This window comes from Paroedura picta, chromosome 3, assembly GCF_049243985.1.
Source record: "Paroedura picta isolate Pp20150507F chromosome 3, Ppicta_v3.0, whole genome shotgun sequence".
Classification (NCBI taxonomy): domain Eukaryota; kingdom Metazoa; phylum Chordata; class Lepidosauria; order Squamata; family Gekkonidae; genus Paroedura; species Paroedura picta.
This window is the reverse complement of record NC_135371.1, coordinates 49,986,272-50,008,754: the sequence shown is the minus strand read 5'-3', so window position 1 is coordinate 50,008,754 and position 22,483 is coordinate 49,986,272. Positions and strand designations below refer to the sequence as shown.

General features: G+C 42.0%; 1 protein-coding gene across 4 annotated transcripts in view; it reads right to left on the bottom strand.

Annotated features, from left to right (window-relative positions):
• The window catches only part of NUP210 (nucleoporin 210), a 131,742-nt gene that overhangs the window by 94,648 nt on the left and 14,611 nt on the right, over window positions 1-22,483 (bottom strand). For all 4 annotated transcript variants that reach the window (XM_077325606.1, XM_077325608.1, XM_077325605.1 and 1 more), the window contains exons 3-6: window positions 21,350-21,481; window positions 18,253-18,349; window positions 10,582-10,732; window positions 812-944 (exon numbers count right to left, since the gene is read on the bottom strand). In XM_077325606.1, the coding sequence (XP_077181721.1) occupies window positions 812-944; window positions 10,582-10,732; window positions 18,253-18,349; window positions 21,350-21,481 (513 nt within the window). The remainder of the gene's footprint in view (window positions 1-811; window positions 945-10,581; window positions 10,733-18,252; window positions 18,350-21,349; window positions 21,482-22,483) is intronic.

The following is a 22,483-nucleotide window of genomic DNA, read 5'->3' as shown; positions in this document are numbered from 1 at the left end:
CTTCCAGCATGCACAGTCACTACCGAGCCTAGTATATAATCCTAGGCTGCTATCACCAGTGGTAGGCCCAGCACCCAGATTGTGTAGGCACCACTGCCACTGCTGGGTCCAGTGCAGGGCCCTAAGCAAGCCACCATTGGACCCAGCATGGCTCCATGGCACCCCTACTGCCAAAGGTAAGGTGAGTGGATTCTGTGTGCTTGCACAGAGAATGATACTGTACTGTTTGGGGAATTTAAACCCCCTGTGTAATTTTTTGAAGATTTTTCTGGACACCTGGGCATCCCCAAGTGTGCAGAAAGATCTGTTTAGCCTCCGTGTGGCTCCAATCCATTGATTTCGATATCCACATATTGCAGACATGTAGATATATAGATACAAGCAATTAAATAAAAACTAGATATAGATAAGTCTCGCTGGTAGGAAAAAGAAGTGTGTGCAAACAAACCACACTGCTTACTGTAATATCAGAGCAGTAGTAGTAAGATAGCACTCAGGTCAATATAAGCCTAGTAAAAACTTTGGAATACTTAGCTGAATATTAAATAAGGCATCAAAATGTGACAGGAAGCATCTTGCAGACTGCAAATAGTATTGTAGAACTTAGACTAACACAGTTACACACCTCTAAGCCTACTGACTTCAATGAACTTAAAACAGCATGAGACTGCTTAGAACTGTACTGCTATTGATATAAATCGGACTTCACCAATACAGCAAGTTTGTGAATAGATAGGGTGGATTTGTGTTTCAGTATGCAACAGATTTTTTTATATCGAATATAAAACATCAAAGTTTGAAAAATACAAACCTGTAATCTTCCCTTGCCTTATTTTCTGAACTCTGTATTGTACTGACATTCCTACCAGCAGGTAGATATCATAAGCTGGATTTAGAAGGATATTTTCCAAGATAAACAATCTGACTTCGGCAGCAGGTACAGTCTATTGAGAAAAATTAAAATAAATGTAATTTAAAGTAATTACCAGCATAAATTTCAAAAGAAATAACGGCTTCATGAACATATCTACACATCCCCAGTCGCCATCCTTAATACACCAAACAATCAATTGTCTACAGCCAAGCTCTACACTACAGCCATGTGTTCCAGTTCCCAAATCAGTAATTCTCACCTGCAAATCTACACCAGACATTTACAAATACCCACCTGATGTAGAAGAGATTAAACAAAGGTGGCAAAATTATACAGAACAACTATACAAGAGCGAGCTTAACATCCCTGATGACCACAGTGGGGTAGTTACTGACCTGGAGCCAGACATCCTGGAATGTGAAGTCAAATGGGCCTTAGGAAGTCTGAGCAACAATAAAGCTAGTGGTGGTGACAGCATTCCAGTTGAACTATTCAAAATCTTAAAGGACGATGCAGTAAAAGTGCTACACTCAATATGCCAGCAAATTTGGAAAACTCAACAATGGCCACAGGATTGGAAAAGGTCAGTTTACATTCCAATCCCAAAGAACGGCAATGCCAAAGAATGTTCAAACTACCGCACCATTGCACTAATTTCTCATGCTAGCAAAGTTATGCTCAAAATCCTCCAGCAATATGTGGACCGAGAACTTCCAGAAGTACAGGCAGGATTTCGAAGAGGCAGAGGAACTAGAGATCAAATTGCCAACATACGCTGGATCATGGAGAAAGCTAGGGAGTATCAGAAAAACGTCTACTTCTGCTTCATTGACTATGCTAAAGCCTTTGATTGTGTGGAGTACAATAAATTGTGGCAAGTTCTTAAAGAGATGGGAATACCAGAGCATCTTATTTGTCTCTTGAGAAATTTATATGCAGGTCAAGAAGCAACAGTAAGAATTGAACATGGAATCACTGACTAGTTCAAAATTGAGAAAGGAGTTCGGCAAGGCTGTATACTGTCGCCTTGCCTATTTAACTTGTATGCAGAGCACATCATGAGAAATGCGGGATTAGAGGAGTCACAAATTGGGATCAAGATTGCAGGGAGAAATATCAACAACCTCAGATATGCAGATGATACCACTCTAATGGCAGAAAGTGAAGAGGAACTAAAGAGCCTGTTGATGCGGGTGAAGGAGGAGAGTGCAAAAGTTGGCTTGAAACTCAACATCAAGAAAACAAAGATCATGGCATCCGGCCCTCTCAATTCCTGGCAAATAGATGGGGAAGAAATGGAGATAGTGAGAGATTTTATTTTCCTGGGCTCCAAGATCACTGCAGATGGGGACTGCAGCAAAGAAATTAAAAGACGCTTGCTCCTGGGGAGGAAAGCTATGGCAAATCTAGACAGCATCCTAAAAAGCAGAGACATCACCCTGCCAACAAAAGTGCGTTTAGTCAAGGCTATGGTCTTCCCAGTTGCAATGTATGGCTGCGAAAGTTGGACCATAAGGAAGGCCGAGCGTCAAAGAATTGAGGCTTTTGAACTCTGGTGCTGGAGAAGACTCTTGCGAGTCCCTTGGACTGCAAGGCGAACAAACCGGTCAGTCCTAGAGGAGATCAGCCCTGACTGCTCTTTAGAAGGCCAGATCCTGAAGATGAAACTCAAATACTTTGGCCACCTCATGAGAAGGAAGGACTCCCTGGAGAAGAGCCTAATGCTGGGAGCGATCGAGGGCAAAAGAAGAAGGGGACGACAGAGAATGAGGTGGCTGGATGGAGTCACTGAAGAAGTAGGTGCAAACTTAAATGGACTCTGGGGAATGGTAGAGGACAGGAAGGCCTGGAGGATCATTGTCCATGGGGTCGCGATGGGTCGGACACGACTTCGCACATAACAACAACAACAACCTGATGTAGTAAGAAAACAGATTAACAAAGTCAGAAAGATACAAAGGGATATCCTGCTGCAAGAGAGACCCAAGCAAAACACGATGGTCACATACAGCTCTCAGTTCAAACTGGTTCAAGGTGTTAATTACATACAATCTATACTGGAGAACTCCTCTCTCACAGGCATTGCCAGTCTGCCCACAGGCAGCCTCCTACCTTAGAAGAAGAGTTGGTTCTTATATGCCGCTTTTCTCTACTCAAAGGAGGCCCCCCTTCCTCTCCCCACAACAGGCACCCTGTGAGGTGGGTGAGGCTGAGAGAGCCCTGATATCACTGCTCGGTCAGAACAGTTTTATCAGTGCCATGGCAATTAGAAGTCCGCACTCCTAACCTCTACACCAAACTGGCTCTCAATTTCTGACCCACAAGATAGCTACTCTCTGAAACTATTAACCATAACTGATAAATATTTTATGAGAACAAATATTGTATGTTACTATGAGACTAGTATTCTTACAAACCATACTTCAGTTTTGCATAAATCTGAGGTACTACTGAACTTTCATGTCTTCATTGTGCCGAGACAGAGGGCTAGCCAGAGTCAAGAGTCCCAGTCCAGGAGGTCAGGAGCCAAGGGAGACAGAGTTCACAGCAAGAGGAGGGGGGGGGGAATGGAGACAAGCTGAGCCAGGGTCAAAAGCCAGAAAGATAGTCAAAAGCCAAACTGGATTCACGAATGGAGTCAGTAGCCAAGCTGAGGGTCAGGAGCTAGGACGTAATTGAAGCCAAGAGTCTGGAACCAGGAGCGTAGTCAAAGCCGACCTGAAGCAACCAGGAGTTCAAGGAGCAGAGCTTTGCCATGGCGAACCAGAACAAGAGTCATCTGGGAAGACTAGCAGGGTAACACATACATTGCTCCCACGAAGGACTTTGCCTCAAGGCCCTTCTGAAATACAGCTCAACAAGGTGGAGCAGCCCTCAGCCACAGGCCTGGCAGCTAGTCCTAATTCTTGATGGAGGAAGCTGGTGCATGTGGGTCCCATCTACCCTAACAGCGAACTGACATGTGTGCTGACCTTCTGACAGCTATCAGGGTAGACAGCTGCAGTTCGGGGCTTGCTGGGGTCACTGGTGCTGCTTCTCTGGCAAGTCTTCTGGGCTGAAACTGTCTTGTCCAGGGGATTGACGTAGTACAACTGCATTTCAGTCTAGCTGCTCCCAGGATGCTCATTTCCCAGGAGAACAGCTCCTGGTCTGCAACATCGGGGTCTCCCAGTGCCTCCAGGAGATTCTCTGCCTCTGGAGTGCCCCCTGGTGCCAGATCAGAGGGTGCAGGCATGACATGCACATTGAGTGATACATTTATTTGTATAAACCCACAGGCCTTTACAAAATATAAAATACAAATTTATAAACAGTAAAATAGAATAAAAGAACTGTATAAAAATATAAAATTTAAGACCAAAGAACTAAAGTAGCATACATGAGTACAAAGTGCAAGAGTATTAAGAGCTTGCCTTAACAGTGTTGGCCCTTATTTTCCTTGCAGCCAAAGCAAAAAGAGCAGTTTCATATGATACTTTACCAACCTGGTCAGATAAAAAATAGATTGTCTTTTCAGCAACAGAGGGCAGGTTAAAGCCCCTTAAAATCTCGTTGAGGAATTTGGCCCTGGGTTGAGTGTAAAGTAGGCAATCAAATATATAATGGGGTAAATTGATGACATGCAAAGATGTTGTATGGAACATTATTTGGTTCCCCTGCTTCTGGCATCTCTTTGTTAGAGTGTTGATGTTGTTAAGTGCGAAGTCGTGTCCCCATGGACAATGATCCTCCAGGCTTTCCTGTCCTCCAGGACAATGCAATGCTGTGCATGATCAATCAGAATAAATTCCTCTGAGCTTAAAGGGAATTTGCTCTCCTGCAAATGCACATGTTCTTGTTGTTGTTATGTGCGAAGTCATGTCCAGCCCATCGCGACCCCATGGACAATAATCCTCCAGGTCTTCCTGTCCTCTACTATTCCCCGGAATCCATTTAAGTTCGCACTGACTGCTTCAGTGACTCCATCCAGCTACCTCATTCTCTGTCGTCCCCTTCTTCTTCTTTTGCCCTCAATCGCTCCCAGCACGAGGCTCTTCTCCAGGGAGTCCTTCCTTCTCATGAGGTGGCCAAAATATTTGAGTTTCATCTTCAGGATCTGGCCTTCTAAGGAGTAGTCCGAGCTGATCTCCTCTAGGACTGACCGGTTTGTTCACCTTGCAGTCCAAGGGACTCACAAGAGTCTTCTCCAGCACCAGAGTTCAAAAGCCTCAATTCTTTGACGCTCGGCCTTCCTTATGGTCCAACTTTCGCAGTCATACATTGCAACTGGGAAGATCATAGCCTTGACTAGACGCACTTTTGTTGGCAGGGTGATGTCTCTGCTTTTTAGGATGCTGTCTAGATTTGCCATAGCTTTCCTCCCCAGAGCAAGCGTCTTTTAATTTCTTCGCTGCAGTCCCCATCTGCAGTGATCTTGGAGCCCAGGAAAATAAAATCTGTCACAACCTCAATTTCTTCCCCATCTATTTGCCAGGAATTGAGATGGCCGGATGCCATGATCTTCGTTTTCTTGATGTTGAGTTTCAAGCCAACTTTTGAACTCTCCTCCTTCACCCGCATCAACAGGCTCTTTAGTTCCTCTTTGCTTTCTGTCATTAGAGTGGTATCATCTACATATCTGAGGTTGTTGATATTTCTCCCTGCAATCTTGATCCCAATTTGTGACTCATTTAACCCCGCCTTTCTCATGATGTGCTCCGCATAAAAGTTAAATAGGCAAAGCGACAGTATACAGCCTTGCCGAACTCCTTTCTCAATTTTGAACCAATCAGTGATTCCATGCCCGGTTCTCACTGTTGCTTCTTGACCTACATATAGGTTTCTCAAGAGACAGATAAGATGCTCTGGTATTTCTATTTCTTTAAGAACTTGCCACAATTTGTTGTGCTCCACACAATCATAGGCTTTAGCATAGTCAATGAAGCAGAAGTCAATGTTCTTCTGGAACTCCCTAGCTTTCTCCATGATCCAGCGTATGTTGGCAATTTGATCTCTAGTTCCTCTGCCTCTTCGAAATCCTGTTATACACACAGTCTAAGATTCTCAGAGCTGTATTACAAATCCCTAGCTGCATCTTTAACTTGATGGCTTGGAAACTGGCATGCAGAAGATCGATGCCAGAACTGACTTTTCATCTAGGATGTGGCTCAAGGGCCACTACTCCCCAAAGAGTCAGCTACCTTCAATTATTAAAGATAATTTAAAATCTAGATGGCAGCAGCATAAAGGTGGAAGGATTTTAAGCCTTGGATTCTCTACTCAAGCTATGTTGGAGCTGGGCAATAACCAAGCAAGGCAAGAAAGGAGAGCCAATTAGACCTGTCAAGATCGGCAAAGTTCATGGTTCCCCCAGAAAACTGACATATTCAGAAACCAGCAGCTTATCTGTCCTTTCTTGAGATTAAGAACCATAGGAGGGCATTTACTCTTGTGATGTGCTCTGCACTACCATCTGCTTTGCTTGAGGAGTGCTATAGAAAGATTCCAAAAGCAGAGAGGATCTGTATATGTAGAGGTGGAGAACTGGTGACCATCAGGCATGTCCTTTTCAGATGCTCACTTTATATGGGGATTCAAAATAAAATTATGCCCCCCCTGCCCTGGATTCCCAGTGACTCTGAGGAAGCAAAATTTAGAGCCTCCTCTCCAGAAGAAATACTGAGGTTACCAAATAAATAGACAAATACTGTGCCACTGCATGCAAAGTAGGAAAAAACTGTGCTATTGAAAATTTTGCTGTAGGTAATCATGATATATTTTTATAATTTTATAATGTTTTAAATGTTTGATTTATATGTGTTTTATTGTTGGATTTGCTATAGTTATAGTTTTGAAAATTGTGTAGGATTTGTAGCTTGCTTGGAGCAATTTACTACAAATCACCGCAATATCTTAATGGGCAGAAATCAGGAAAAATAATCTTCCATTGTTCCAGTAGCAGCTATGCTTTATAGATACACAGCTTAAGACAGAAAACTGATCAAAGACAAAGAGCAAACATTTAGGCCAGGCTAAGTAAGCAGGAAACTACTCATTTAGCCCCAGAGCTGAGTGACATTGTATTATTGTGCTGGAGGCAGGGAGCAGACTGTACTATTTGAGAAATGTCTTCATAGTTTATTCCCTCTGCCCAATTTCCTACAGAACCACAACTTTTGATTTCATTTTTAAGCACTGAAAATTACAGATGTAGCAGAAATGTATTTGTGTTCAGATAAAACTAATTCTACTGATTCATAATACCCTTTAAATTAGATTAATCTTCTTGTATATGTACATCCAGTGTATAAATTACAAAAAAAAATCTACATGGAACAATACTGTGCTGTGTCTTTAGCCAGTGACAGAGATGTATTCTTGGTGGTGTTGCACCAAATAAAAGAGTGATATATTCTTGCTATCATGGGATCCGTTCTGATGCCAGTTGAGTCTTACTCTGGTTCATTCTCCCAGAAGCTCTTGTTATTGTTTTCTACAACTATCACATTGGATGAATGGCAGCACTCATTAACTGCTGAGCACTTACTAGTGTTCATAAATTAAATTATGACACTGCCATTAAAAACAAACTCTTCACTGCTCTTAGCGCTAGCACCAATACCCCAATGAAACCATCCTATCACCCGGTTCATTAAAATAGGTTAATAAGTGCCTCCTTTATAGCTGTTTCATACAATACTGAGCAGCACTACCAAAAATATAAAAAAATTAAAATAAAGTTGGTGACATGTCTGAACCACTCCGTGCTGGAGTCTCTACCGAGCCTCCAGACTGGGAGTCCAGAGGTGAGAGATGGGCCCCACAGTCGCCGGCAGTGACAAGCCTGCCCTGGACCAAACCACAGCATGTCAGCTTGTGCTGCAATCTCAGACTGCTGCCTAGAGCTACCAGCCAGCTGGATGGATCGCAGAGGAGCTCCTGGGCCAGAGCAAGAGGGCGCAGGACCAAGCCCAGATGTCATGGTTATGGGCTAGGAACTGGTAGGATAACGCTGACCAGTAGGGTATGATGAAAGTAACCTTGCTCAGGTGATAGGGAAAGAGGGGTTAGAGATAACAGGGAGGATAAAAGGGAACAGGTGGAGCACAGCGTTGTGGGTGTCAGAGAGCAGAGAGGGGGAAATGACAGTGGGAGAGGCGATGAGAGAGGAAAGACATGCAGAGGAGGAAAATGGAGAACAAGGCAGAGAAAGGTGAGAGGCAGAGGAGGGATGCCAGGGGCAGCAAAGAGGAACTGTCTGGCCAGGAGGAAATGGGAGAGCCAGGAGAGATAAAGCCGGAGGGAGAAGACTTGAACAGCAGCTCCAAAGAATCCTCTGGGGACTTGGTGGATAGTGTGAAGGAGTGTCCCAGATCCTCCCCATTTTTTCCTTCTGTATCTTTCCCCCTTGTGCAATAAAGGAAAAGGTCCCAGAGAGAGACAGCCTCACATGGACTCATTACCCTCCTTTGTGCGTCTGTCACTGAGTGCCTCCAGTCCCAAGGGGGAGCCCTCCAAATGTCACACTGGCCTCACCCTGAGGGGGGCACTGCAAACCCCTCAAATGACTGCAGAGTTTGGAGGCTACCAATTAGAACTATTTTCTAAGATGTACCAAATACAGAGAACACAGTGTAATAGTAGTGCATAGGACATTTCCCACAATAGAATATGATTCTATTCAGTACAAAAACAAAACAAGCAGAATAGATTAGCACCGAGGAAAACAGGACCATGACAGGGAAAGAACAAGTGAATGGACTGATAACAATGTTGTCTAGATCTCTGGTTATAACTCCAAGGTATCTGCAATATTACAGATAAAGCAGAATGACCTTTGGATTGCCTTTTGCTATTTTTAATGACGTTTTCTTATTTTTATCTTCTAATATAATGTCATACATCCCGATTACTACTATAACACATTATTCTAATTTTCTGGTTTTAATTGTGTGCCTAGGGGTTTTCTTAATACACTCTACCTACATACCTTTCACTTTAGCTTATGCTGCTGAAATAAAACTCCACAATATTTGGATTCTTTTTATCCAAATAAGGTTTTCTTTTGTTTTTTGTTTTCTGGTTGCTTGAAAAAACAGACAATGGTAGCTAATGTTTTTAGGTGGATTGAGTGAAGAAGACTGATTGGGGATGTGGGACAAGAGATAGATATGCAGGATAAAACTCATCCTCCATATATGGGTGCCTCAATATGTTTTTCCATACACAAGAGTCCAAGTGTATTGGTATCTGTCTAAGCAAAAAATGGTCTGTATGCAAAAGAAATAGTGATTGACAGCTAGCCAAAAAGATCAGCATAAGATATTTTGCCTGTTTTGTGTAGTACAAAATCGTGTATGAAACAGAGAAATAGCTTGGGATTTCTATGGATATTGTCCTTTCAAAATCAGTTGCTGATTACTATGAACATGCTAATTAACAGCTATGCAATGTAAACTTAATAAGAAAAATTCATTTCAAAATGGAGTATAAATTCTGAAGTTCTTTCTTACGTTTACTAGTAGAAACATCTGTAACACCATTAGTGTTACAGATGTTTGCCAAATGAGAAATGAGAGTCTTTTCTTTTCATGACTTGAAGTTTTCCGTGGGAGCCCTAGTTAATTTGCTGCAGATTTAATGTTGCAAATAGTCCATATATATACAGTTCTGCTGATTATGTTCTACCAAAATAGAATCCTGCTGACTTTGCCAGTGGTGTTGGCTCTGCAAAATCCACTAGTTATGGATACATATTTTTATCTGTCAGGCATTTGAATACCCAGAGGAACTGTAAGGTGCAGGAAACAATGCATCATTCTGCAATTTTTAATCCCTGTAAACTCAGGAGTACGGAGCCCATTATCTGGTTTTTAAATGTTATATTATGTTTATAACACCCCTTACTGGACAAAAAGCAAAGAACATCAAAAGCAAATTCAAAAAACATATCTAGCCAGAATTTTATGTACTTAGGTAGATCGTGAGTGGGTGGGCAGGAAAGGGTGTTATAAACATAATGTGCAAGTGTTTGTCTCTTGCGGTCCTTCCTTGAATACCCAGGGAATTGCTAATCACCACTGTGGGATGGTAGGTGAATTTCCTCCAGGCCAGGCTGGATTCTGGAGATTTTTGGTGGGGGGATCACTTGGGCATGAAACTGGGGTCACTGTTGGTGGGCAGCTAGTTGTGAGTTCCTGCATGTGCAGGGAGTTGGACTAGATGACCCTGAATATCCCTTCCAACTCTATTTCTATAATTCTGTAGCTACAATGATATGAAGATGTACCAATTTCTGCTTCTGGACCAAAGCCTATGATAAAAGAAAGACAAAGAACAGGGAGGAGGGAGAAGAATAGTAACAAAGTATTTGTTACAGTCAGAATTTTGTAAAATCTGATATAAAAATGTAACCTATAACAATACCAGAAGAATTTTTTGAATGCCCAAATACAGATTACGTTAAACAAAGCCAAGTGATGAAATGTTCAGATTAACATTAAGAACATTATTATTTAGCTTTCTAAAAATTTCACTTCCCAAGCTCTCAGGCATTTTGGCAATTGAAGTTCATGGCACAAACATTTTACCAATTTTTAATATTACTTTGAATACAATGCCAAAATTATACCAGACATTAATGCTACTTCAGTGAACAATAGCTGGAACAAATAAAATGTATTGTTTAGATAATGCAGGACAAAATAAATCACATTACGTTAACTTACCTTATAAAAAGATTCCTGTATTCTTGCTTTTAATTTTGAACTCCCTGTTTTCATGCCAGACACTAAAACAATGTCTCCTTGTTTGGCAATCTTTTCCATCTTCATTATATAGGAAGGTGGTATATATGTTGATTCTGAGAACTTCAGGATACTATAAATATTAGAAGAAGAAGAGTTGGTTCTTATATGTTGCTTTTCCCTACCCGAAGGAGGCTCAAAGCAGCTTACAGTCGCCTTCCCATTCCTCTCCCCACAACAGACACCCTATGGGGTGGGTGAGGCTGAGAGAGTCCTGATATCACTGCTCGGTCAGAACAGCTTTATCAGTGCTGTGGGGAGCCCAAGGTCACCCAGCTGGTTGCGTGTGGGGGAGCGCAGAATCGAACCTGGCATGCCAGATTAGAAGTCCGCACTCCTAACCACTACACCAAACTGGCTCTCTTAGACATTATATTTATCAGTATTTTTAAATACTAGTGAAATACAACCATACAAGAAAAATCTGTAAAATACAAGCATCTGTAAAATACAAGCATCTCCTGGGAAGCCTCAAATCTCCTGAATTTTCAGAAATTACTAGAGGGCCTGTATCTAATCAGATACCAACTGCAGACGTGATATTTAGCTGAAAACTGAATCTTTTTTTTGATTTGCCGGATTCTTTTTTAATTGTACCTAAGCACTCCATTGGAACTTTGAGCACTGCAGATTGGACCTAAGTAAATCCATGGGCTAATAAAATATTTCACATCTTGATTAGTCACCCATGTTGCATGTCAAGAATATCTGACACAACTTACTTAATGGGTGAACATCTCAATTTGAGTAAAGTCCATTCTACTATGATCAGTTTTATATTTTTCTTTGTTAAATTAATGGATTGCTCAGTTTGAATTATACCAATGTACCTTTTAACCTGTATTTATATGAATGGACACTTATCGTTATATTGGTACTTATATGCTTAATCACTGGATTGTTGTTTTAAATGATATTTTAGAATTCTTGATTGTATTATTAAATTATATATAATATTTTTTACACTTTCACTACATGCAAAATTATATTTTACTTTCTTTATCTTTGATCTACCTTTTGGGTCACCATTCTCATGCAGTCTTATTCTTCTCCCCTGTTTTGGTTGTACTCAACTGCAGAGATCATGCTTTGGTCTACTGCAATGTAAACGTGGAGCTGCCTTTGAAAAAACATTCCACAACTGCTACTGGCACAAAACACGGAGGTTCCTAACTTGTACTCTCTGTGCTAAATGCACAATGCCACTGTCTGAAGATCATCAGTGGTTACCATATTGCTTCTGAATACAACTGCTGTTAAATTCACAATATATAATGGGCATGTTGGTGTGGTGCAGTGGTTAGAGCATCCGACCAGGACCTGGGTAACAGGATTCCAGTCCTTCATTCCACTAAGGAAGCATGCCAGTTAACCTTGGGCATGTATCATGCTACTAGCTCCCCCCAGGTTACTAGCTCCCACTATCATTGCCACCTGTCGTTTGGACACTCCAAGGACTCAGAATGGGATGGGATAAAGTGGCTGGACATGACTCTACAATCCCCGACCCAGAGACTTCATTGTATCCTCTCACAAGTCTCTGAGTCTGCTTCCTCATTGGCCCTAGCCTTCCTCCTTTACAAACTTCCCTTTCTACCCATAACTCCTTTTCAGTTCCACCTCCTTCCCCTAGTTGTTCCTTGTCTTTTCTGCTTTGACCCCGTCTGAAACCCAGTCTCTATGTGTTCTTCTTAAGTAAATAAGTCTCCAGTCAGCTCTTGGCTCTTCTTTAGGTTCTTCTCTGAGTCAAAGATGCTGCAGCTGGCTTCTAGCTTGTTAGGTTGTCGGGCCCACAACAGACATCCTGTGACGTGGGTGAGGCTGAGAGAACCCCGATATCACTGCTCAGTCAGAACAGTTTTATCAGCGACGTGGCGAACCAAAGGTCACCCAGCTGGCTGGATGTGGGGGAGTGCAGAATCGAACCCAGCATGTCAGATTAGAAGTCTGCACTCCTAACCACTACACCAAACTGTCATTTAGGAAATGGAAGGAAGGCCCTATTACCAAGGATGCATATAAACAAATAACCAATGATTGTATGGAGAATGTTAGTGTCAGGATCTCAGACTTGCAAATAAGAATTCCACTGAGTTGAAGTAAGAATATTTATTCAAGCTGTGCCACACTGAACTCAAAGACAATTCTGGCTAGGCCAGAACAAACAGTACAATATAAGACCCACAACCCCCCCCCATGGTAGCTGTTGGTAACAGAGGTATCAAGGCCAAGACATAACAAGAAGAGCCCAGGTGCAAAGTCCAGGAAATCAGCCAGCCAGGAGATAGATAACGGCCGGCCTGAGAGACTGACCTTGTACTACAGACAGCAGCTTAATTCTAGAAAGTTACAGCAGACAAGCAAAATGGCTACAATATAGCTAATGAGCACAAAGCGTAAAAGATCAATCATGGCAGAACCAACACTATTCTGACAGAAAAGTTAAAGCTCAATATGAGCTTAGGCTATCAAGAAGTTCTAAACATAGCAAAAAAGACTTCTTTAGTTATATTTCAAGAATAAGAGTAGGGACTCCGTAAGAAAGTGAAATTATAACAGATGAAGAAAAAAGGGCTGAACTCCGATTTCTCCTCAGTCTTCTCTAGTGAGGTAAATAGTGCTCAAAGTGACAAAACCTATCACAACAGGGCAGATGGGAATGATGGCCTAGGATCACTGTGATCCATAAATACCTAGATTCTATAAATGAAACAAAGTCTTCTGGGCCAGATGAATGGCATCCAAAGGTACTAAAAGACCTTGCAGATGTAATCTTTGAACCTATGTCCATTATTTTTGATACTTCTTGGAGAACAGGTGAGGTGCCAGATTACTGAAGGCAGGCGAATGTTGTCCCCATCATCAAAAAAGGGAAAAAGGAGGCTCCGGGTAACTACTGACCCGTCAGCTTGAAATTTGTAGTTGGCAAAATTTTGGAATAAATAATCAAACAGTCAGTCCTTGAGCAGCTGGAGCCGAGAGCTGTGATTTCTAAGACTCAGCATGGGTATCGCAAGAACAAGTCATGTCAGACAAACCTTATCTCTTTTTTCGAGAAAGCTACTACCTTGCTGGATCAGGCGAATACTGTGAACATAGTTTATCTGGATTTCAGTAAAGCTACCACCTACGCCAGCTACCGCCCTGTCTCGCATCTTGCGTTTCTAGGAAAGGTAGTAAAGCGAGCCGCAACAGATCAGCTCCTAGTTTTCTTGGAGGAAACTTCGGCCCTCGACCCATACCAGTCTGGTTTCCGTCCTGGCCATGGGGTGGAGACCGCGCTGGTCGCTCTGACGGATGATATCCGACACCAGCTGGATCGAGGTGGGTCCGCCATTATAGTGTTACTAGATCTGTCGGCCGCATTTGATGTGGTCGACCACGGGCTATTGGTTCACCGCCTCGCCGAGACCAGAATTAGGGGGACTGCGCTGCAATGGCTGGCCTCCTTCCTCCGGAACCAGACGCAGAGGGTGGCAGTGGGGATGAACTATCGGATCCCTGCAAACTCCCCTGTGGGGTTCCACAGGGAACGGTACTCTCCCCCACGTTGTTCAACATCTACATGCACCCTCTGGCCCAGTTGGTTCGGGGTTATGGGCTAGGGTGCCACCAATATGCAGATAATACCCAGCTCTATCTCCTATTGGCTGGGCGGCCGGACTCCCCCCCCCCCCCAGATACATTCGCCAGTTGTTTGGAAGCAGTGGCTGGATGGCTCAGGCAGAGTCGCCTGAAACTCAACCCCTCCAAGACGGAGGTCCTGTGGCGGGGCAGAAGAGGGCAGGATCAGGAAGTGCGCCTCCCATGCCTGAATGGTGTACAATTAACATCTACACCAGTGGTCAGGAACTTGGGAGTGACTTTTGATGCCTCCCTATCTATGGAGGCTCAAGTTACGAAAGTATCCCAGACGGCTTTTTTCATCTTCGCCAGTCCCAGCTACTAGCGCCCTACCTGTCCTCGGAACACCTAGCCACTGTGATTCATGCAATGGTCACTTCCAGACTAGACTACTGTAACTCGTTCTACGCAGGCCTACCCTTGACTCTGATCCGGAAGTTACAGCTGGTACAAAATGCGGCAGCTAGGGTCCTCACTAGGACACCTTGGAGGGCCCATATTCAGCCGGTACTCCGTTATCTTCATTGGTTACCAGTCTGTTTCCGGGTCAAGTTTCAGGTGTTAGTATTAACCTTTAAGGCCATACGCGGCTTGGGTCCTACTTACCTGCAGGACCGTTTGGTTGCTTATGCCCCCCACAGGGCTTTCCACTCTGCGGGTATGAATCTACTGACTGTCCTGGGGCCCCGGGACGTTCGCCTGGCTTCGACCAGGGCCCGGGCCTTTTCGGTCCTGGCCCCAACCTGGTGGAATGAGCTCCCGGAGGAGCTAAGGGCCCTGTCGGAATTACCATCTTTCCGCAGGGCCTGTAAGACAGAGCTCTTCTGCCAGGCATATGGTTGAGGCCAGGGCAAACACCAGAATACAGTGTCTGGGATGGATCAGTTTCACTAATGGAAGGATTTTCATCTACAAAGTGCAGCCTCCTCACCATCCACATAATGGTGCTTCTGGGAGCATGGACACTACAATGGAAGTCAAACATGTGTACAGAGATGATTCTATGGCTTTCTATCAATCCTGAAGCCATGAAATGCTGGAGCCACTCAAAGAGGGAGATGTTGGGAAAACATCATTCCTCACCTTTCTTTTCACCCAGGAAGACTGGAATTTATATTCAAACTGAATGATCAGAAGTGTTGTAGGCAACATACATGAATCGATGGGAAGTTGTAGTGGTATAGAGGAATCAAGTAAAACTTCCTCTGTTCTGCTGAAAGCAGAAGAGGGATAAAGAGTAGATTTTACATGATTCTACCTTTCCACCTTTGCTTGCAAGACTTGACTGATCATCAGAGAGGAGTTTGGGGACAAATGACAAGCTGCTGGGGATGAGACAGTAGAGAATAATTCCTCACTTTCCATGAACTTCTCCAGTGTCACCCTCAGCCTGGCCTCAAAGGCCTGGTGGCTTACAGGCCCTATACAACTGCATTTAGTCCTTGAAGGGCTTGCAGCTCTTCTGGGAGCTCATTTCACCAGGCTGGAGCCAGGGCCAAAAAGATGAACCTCATGCAGGCAGGCAAACCTCACAGACAGAACAAAGAACCTTGCAAGGGGAGCAGGGAGTAAGATGTCCCCTTCAGATACGCTAGGTCCAAACTGGGGATAGCCTTAAAAGTCAAAACCAACACCTTGAGCTTGATCTGAAATTAAACTGGCAACTGAAGGCACTGCCTCAGTGCAGTCTGAATATGGACTCTCCACGGTGTTCTAGTGAGTACCCTGGTAGCTGCATTTTGCATCAGCTGCAATTTCCAGGTCAAGGACAAGGGAAGGCCCATGTAGAGTGAGTTACAGGAGCTCAGTCTGGAGACGAACATCATATGGATTACTGTAGCCAGGTGTTCTGGTGTCAGGAAGGGTGCTAGTTGCCTTGCTTGGTATAGATGGAAAAACGCCAGCTGTGGTACTTTCGTGAATTGGGCCTCTAGACAGGGAGGTATCCAGAATCATACCCCAATTCCTGGCTGTACTGCAATATTTGCTTAGCCACCAATATTTCTGCTCACTTTCCAGAACCCATAAATTTTTCTTGAACTATTTCAGTTAGCCAACAATGTACAGAAAGTAAAATCCCTTGTTTTATAGCTAGTTTATGGACTTGAGCCACTGGTCTTTCATTATTTAAGTCACTTTAATTAAGAGCAATTTTCAATAGCATGTATGCTGAACATGTAATTATTATAAATCTTAATTAACTAACTCCTATGCAGCATTGAAGAAAATTTCAGTTTTAACTGCAAATCACCAATAGAAAAGGCTTTTTATAAAAGCGGGAGTATTAGTAGACTTTTACTCACACTTGCACATCATATATGGAAGCCCACAAAAGGCTCAGTAAATATTCTGCTTTTGCTGCTTGCCTGCCATTGCAAAAACCCAGAGAGATTTACACACTTGAAAGATTAAAAACATGGCTAGTGGACCATGTTTAGATTGATGGGTCAGGCCTCTGCTGGACATATATTGTATTAGTTTTGTCCATTTGTTGCTCTCTTTTCACCTTCTTGAACAGAGAAGATGAAGAAAAATACTGTGAGAAAGTAACATTTTTCTTGAAGGACACTCTCCCTCATGGGCTCCGTTCCTTTAGAAACTGCAATAAAGTGAGATGAATGATGCTTTGCCTATGGGACAGTGCAAGGGCTCAGGACAATAGTTGGAAATTCTGCTTGACACTAACAAAGGAGGAAAGCAGGTGGTATATCAGGAGGTCCAATCAAAGTCTTATTTGTCACGATTGCCTGCTATACCAGCTGTGGCTCTTTCAATAAATCACATTTTGTTGCACTATCCAAATGCAGCCACTGGTTGCCAGTCAAGCATCTGAACTATCAGAGCAAATGAAAAGGATTAACTTGCAAGTTAGATCTAAGGCAGATGTATGATCTCTACCATTTGCTGATGCCCCAGAAGCACCAAAGCCTACATTTTCAAATACTTGGACAACCACCCCTTCCCAAATGAGATGGGGAAACCAGAAACTGTAATGGAGAACACCATAGTAAGGGTGACTCACAATTGAGACTTCTGTACATCAGTTGAGTAATTGTACCTCAGCAACTAGATCTGGTTGAGAATCTTGCTTAAGTTAAGTGTGGTCAATGCTTAGATGGGAGAGCTCCTAGAAACAAGCTCCTAAGCATACTGCCATGATGGAACTACAATGGGATATAAACAGTCAGTGCTGTTTGTTTTGGTATTTTAAAAAACTAGGCTTAAACCAATGTTGTCCCTTCATTTTTGGTGTACTATAGCTTGGAGTAAGTCAAAGAATAACGCTTATGGGATAGCACACAGATCATAATGGCATATAGAAGTAATTCTGAAAAGCAAGATGTTCTGGACAGGGTCCATGCACATTCTGATGAGGCGGTATGTGAAAATATGCATGGACCCTGTCCAAAGCTGAAGAGAACCAAAAGAAAGGAAAGCAGTGGAAGCATGAGTTAAGATGACAAACTATGCAACAGACAGAAGCAATGTACAACGATAGGTAGACTACCAAGGAAAGGAGATAAAAATATATAGTTTTTTAATTACAAAAGCTTACATGTCACCTTACTCCATGGACTCAAGGTACCTTATGCAAGGGGAAGCAGAAACCAAGAAAATAAAATTGTGACAGGAGCACAATTTGGAGTGGGTTAGGAGAAGAGAAGGATGTAGGCTTTAAGAGACTTAGAGGATGACAATTTGATTTTGGGTTCAAGATTTTGAATGTCCAAGGCCACCCCCTCTCCAAGTCTTCCACTTGCCTGTACACCCTTCAACAACATGCTCTCACAATACCTGCACTCACAAGACCTGGCACTACCTACATACCCTTTCCTTGATGATGTTGGCTAGTGTGCATGCAGGAGATTTCATTTAGCAACTCATCCAACTATTTCCCACATTTACACATCAAAACAGATATGAAAAAAACCCTTAAGGTCTACGAAACCAAATACTAATTATGCTTACCACAGTGCATTATGGGAATCTGAGACTCCATTAGCTTCTGGGTCTTTCATGATTGTCCATTCAAAAGCAAGCCCTGCCAAAGTGCTAAAGGTGTTTCCTTTAGAGAAATCAAGACATTAAGTATTAAAAGCCAGAATAAAAAACACTGTTCCCAAATCTTGGAAATGATCTGTACAAGCAAAACAAGCAGGGAAAGCAGATGGTAAATAATATGGAACCTTAAAGAACCATCACTTTTAAGATAAAATAATTATATCCATGGCAGAATTAGCTTACAATTCTATTGCCTAAGTTTAAGGTACTGTAGACAGAGTAATTTTGATTACACCATGCTTCCCTTGACTAATAGAAGCAAGTACAATATACAAAACAGTGTGATGTAGTGCTAAGATCATATACAGTATAATATAATTTTTTAAATGAAAGTAACTGATAAGGCAAGCTGCAGGAAATTAGAAATGGTACAAAAGCAATATGAATCAAGGCCTAGTTTTCACTAATGTATAATTAATTTTAGGAGATTAACTTTAAATTATTTAATCTTTCAGAAGTACGTTTTCTTTTCATTTAACACTGCATGCTAAGACCTACAGTCTGACTGCAAGGCATTCCACAGTCGACAGAAGTCTGATACAGGCTTGTTCCACACCAGATATCTGGTTTTCAAAATCCAGGCCTATCTCTAGTGCTGATAAGTGGGCAGTATGTCAGTAAAGGAAAGTATGTTAAGCTGTTCCATTTTCCTAGCATATGCATATGAATGATGATTGGTGAAACAAATCAAATACTGGAAATTAAAAGGATGTCTTTGCCAACTGTTACATTAGATCACTAGCATGGGCAGCTTTTTGTCCAAATGAGCCAAAGCAACTAACACTGAAACCCTTTCACAGACTGCACTGCAAAGGTAATTGTGTTGCCACAGGAACTCTTGGGAATTTTCAAGAGCTACTGAAATCTCAAGAGCTACTACTGCATATAATTCATTAAAAGCTATTACATCAATCTCTGCCAGTTGGGGAGAAAGGTGGTCTGCAATCATTATTCAAGGCCAGCGTCTCATTGCTTCATGCCACTGACACCTCAAATCCCAGTGATGTCGATTTAATGACAAATATTGTTCATTACCTGCAAAGAAGTTTTTAGAAACCATGGATGTCTACACCTTCCTCTCCATCAAGTTTACTGTGTTATAATTTTCAGTGAGAAGGAAGTGTAGAGCGGCTGTGTAGCTCTCCTCCTGTAAATGCTAATCATGTGACCAAAACTAATGAAATGTGAAGAGTAGAAATGGCATCAAGGCATTAATCTAAAGCTAAGAAAACATTTTGGGTGCATAATCACACTGTATTACAGTGCAATCCTCTGCAGTTAAACCATTTTAAATCCACTGAATTCAATGGATATAGAAAAGTCTAACATTTGCTTAGAAATGCGTTGTTAGTGACTGTTCATAAACCATTTCTCTTCTTTTTACATCAACAATTATTACTTCATGACTCTAATACTTTTTTCTTACCAACTCCCAAAGCAGAAATCAGACTGATCCTACAGCTAATCTGTAACAAACTCATGAGTCAGAAGAGGGGTTCTTTCCCCTCAATCTGACAAATCTAGATTTTGAGCCATCGCTTTATTTTCAATTTAAAAAAAATCTCTTCTGCCTGCAAGTTCCTTCTTACAGCTCACTGACTAAACTATTCAAACCATTTATTTGCTTTAACTTGCCTTTAGTCCTATTTAGTCTGCACTAAAGCATTTTATAATGTACGTCATTTTGAAACTTAAGTGACTGCTATGGAATGTGGAATATTATATGTTGTCTCCCCATCTAAAACTATTATTAAATATATATATATAATCAAGCGCAAAGGGCTTGAAATTAGTGTACATAAGATACACAGATACATGATACATGTGTTAACAGTACAACACTGAAACAAATCCTTCATTAATATTGCTGAAAGGTAATGCAAAAGCAAAACAAATAGTTTTTTTAATGCAAAAATATGGAACATGGCTTAAAACTGTGTTTACTGCAGACATTCAGCAGAGTGAAATTCCTCCTCTAACACTGGCCACAGAACTGTGATAGCACGCATATTATTAGAACATAAGAATAGCCCTGCTGAATCAGATCAACGGTCCATCTGGTCTACCATCCTGTCTCACACAGTGGCTAACCAGTTCTCTCAGAACTCTCTCAGCCTCACCTACCTCACAGGGTGTCTGTTGTGGGGAGAGGAAGGGTGAGTGATTGTCCAACTCCCCCGGGTAGTAAAAAGCGGGGTACCAAAAAAAAACCCACTCTTATTTCTATGGTTATCATTACAGCTTCAGGCATTAAATTCCAAATCTGAATCACTCTCTATGTAAAGAAGTATTTCCTTTTATTTATCCTGAACTTACTGCCCATCAGCTTCATTGGATGCCCTCAAGTTCAAATATTTTGGGAGGTGAAAAAGTTATTTTTGTCAACTCTCTCCACCCCATGCATAGTTGTATTAACCTCTATTATGTGCCCCCTTAGCCGTCTCTTTTCTAAACTGGAAGTCCCAGACTCTTTAGCCTTTCTTCATAGGGAAGGTGCTCCGATCTCCTAATCAGCTCGGCAATGTCCTTTTTGATACATGGTGACTAGAACTGGACACAGTACCATGCTTGAATTTTCAGTTGCAGGGGTGAATCTTCTTTGGTTGTGGACACAATCTGAATATCAATAATTATGTACAATACACCTAGTAACCATTTTGATACCCCTGGAAACTGAAAGAACACTCTCCTATACCAGCATTTATACATTAGTCCAATTCATGAGACAGTATCACAGCTATCTAATGTAGACTAATATTGATGTTATTGATCAGCACCATGATTTTATTTCATTTTTCTTTGATCTTTAAAGCACAACTTCTAAGTACAGATCTTTATATGTGAAGATTAGGTATCTTAAAGCCTCATCCATACCTGCCTCCCTAATTTCACATTTAAAAGAAAAAAAAATCAGCAGTCATAAATTTGGAAACAAAAATAGGCTTCAGTCACAGGAAGAGCAAAAGAGCTATGATGAAATGTGATATAACAGAAAAACTCTTACCTTCAGAATCTAATGCTTGAATTTTCAGTTGCAGTGGTGAATCTTCAAGGTATAGTTCTTTGGTTGTGGATACAATATGAATATCATGAATTATGTCAACTATAGCATCACAGCGAAGCACCTGACCAGTCACTTGATGAGATATGAGAAAACACCATGTTACTCAATCTGATTTATTTACAGTATTTTCCTCAATGGAGATTTTAAGTTCTATACAATATTCTCCCTGTTTTTTCAATATACTAGCAATGTATGTGCCAAGGTATGAACTTTCATGAGTCACTGCTCACTTCTTCATTGACTCATGAAAGCCCATACCCTTCAACAAATTTTTCCTTCCTTCCTTCCTTCCTTCCTTCCTTCCTTCCTTCCTTCCTTCCTTCCTTCCTTCCTTCCTTCCTTCCTTCCTTCCTTCCTTCCTTCCTTCCTTCCTTCCCTTCCCCCCATAATTTCTAGACCGCCCCTATCGGTGCAGCTGTCTCAGCACAATTTACAATATTGTAAAAAAATACAATACTCTTTTAAAATAGATCGACAATTAATCTGCAAGACAGCTGCTGATATCCCTAATTAGTTCTTCTGGTTGGGGCAGGCAATGAGCTATTAGTTTGCAGCAAAGGAGGCCCTTTATTGTTTGTACATTTGTTCATCTGAACTGGCCTCAATCATAAGCATAGTGGAAGAGCTCCATCTTGCAGGCCCCATGGAACTGTGTGAGTTCCATTAGGGCCCTGGCATTCTCAAGGAGCTCATTCCACCAGGCAGGTTGAGGCCAGCCGGACCTCTTTGGAGCCAGGGATTACCAGGTGATTTGCTGTTGCAAAGCGGAGTACCCTCCAGGGGACATATTCATTTGAGGTGCTACTGGACTCTTGCTCTTTTCTACTAACTAACAGACTAATATGGCTTCCCATTTTGATCTATCCCCTTCTTAAAGTCATTCTCACAACAACCCTATGAGGTAGGTTACACTGAGTATGTGACTGGCCCAAGGTCACCCAGCAAGCTTCCATGGCAGACTAGAGATCTGAACCTGAGTCTCTTGGAGCATACTCTGACACTTTAACCAACCATCATTTTCTCCAGTCTCTTATCTCAATCACTGTGCAATAACAACAAACTAGCCTCTCCAGC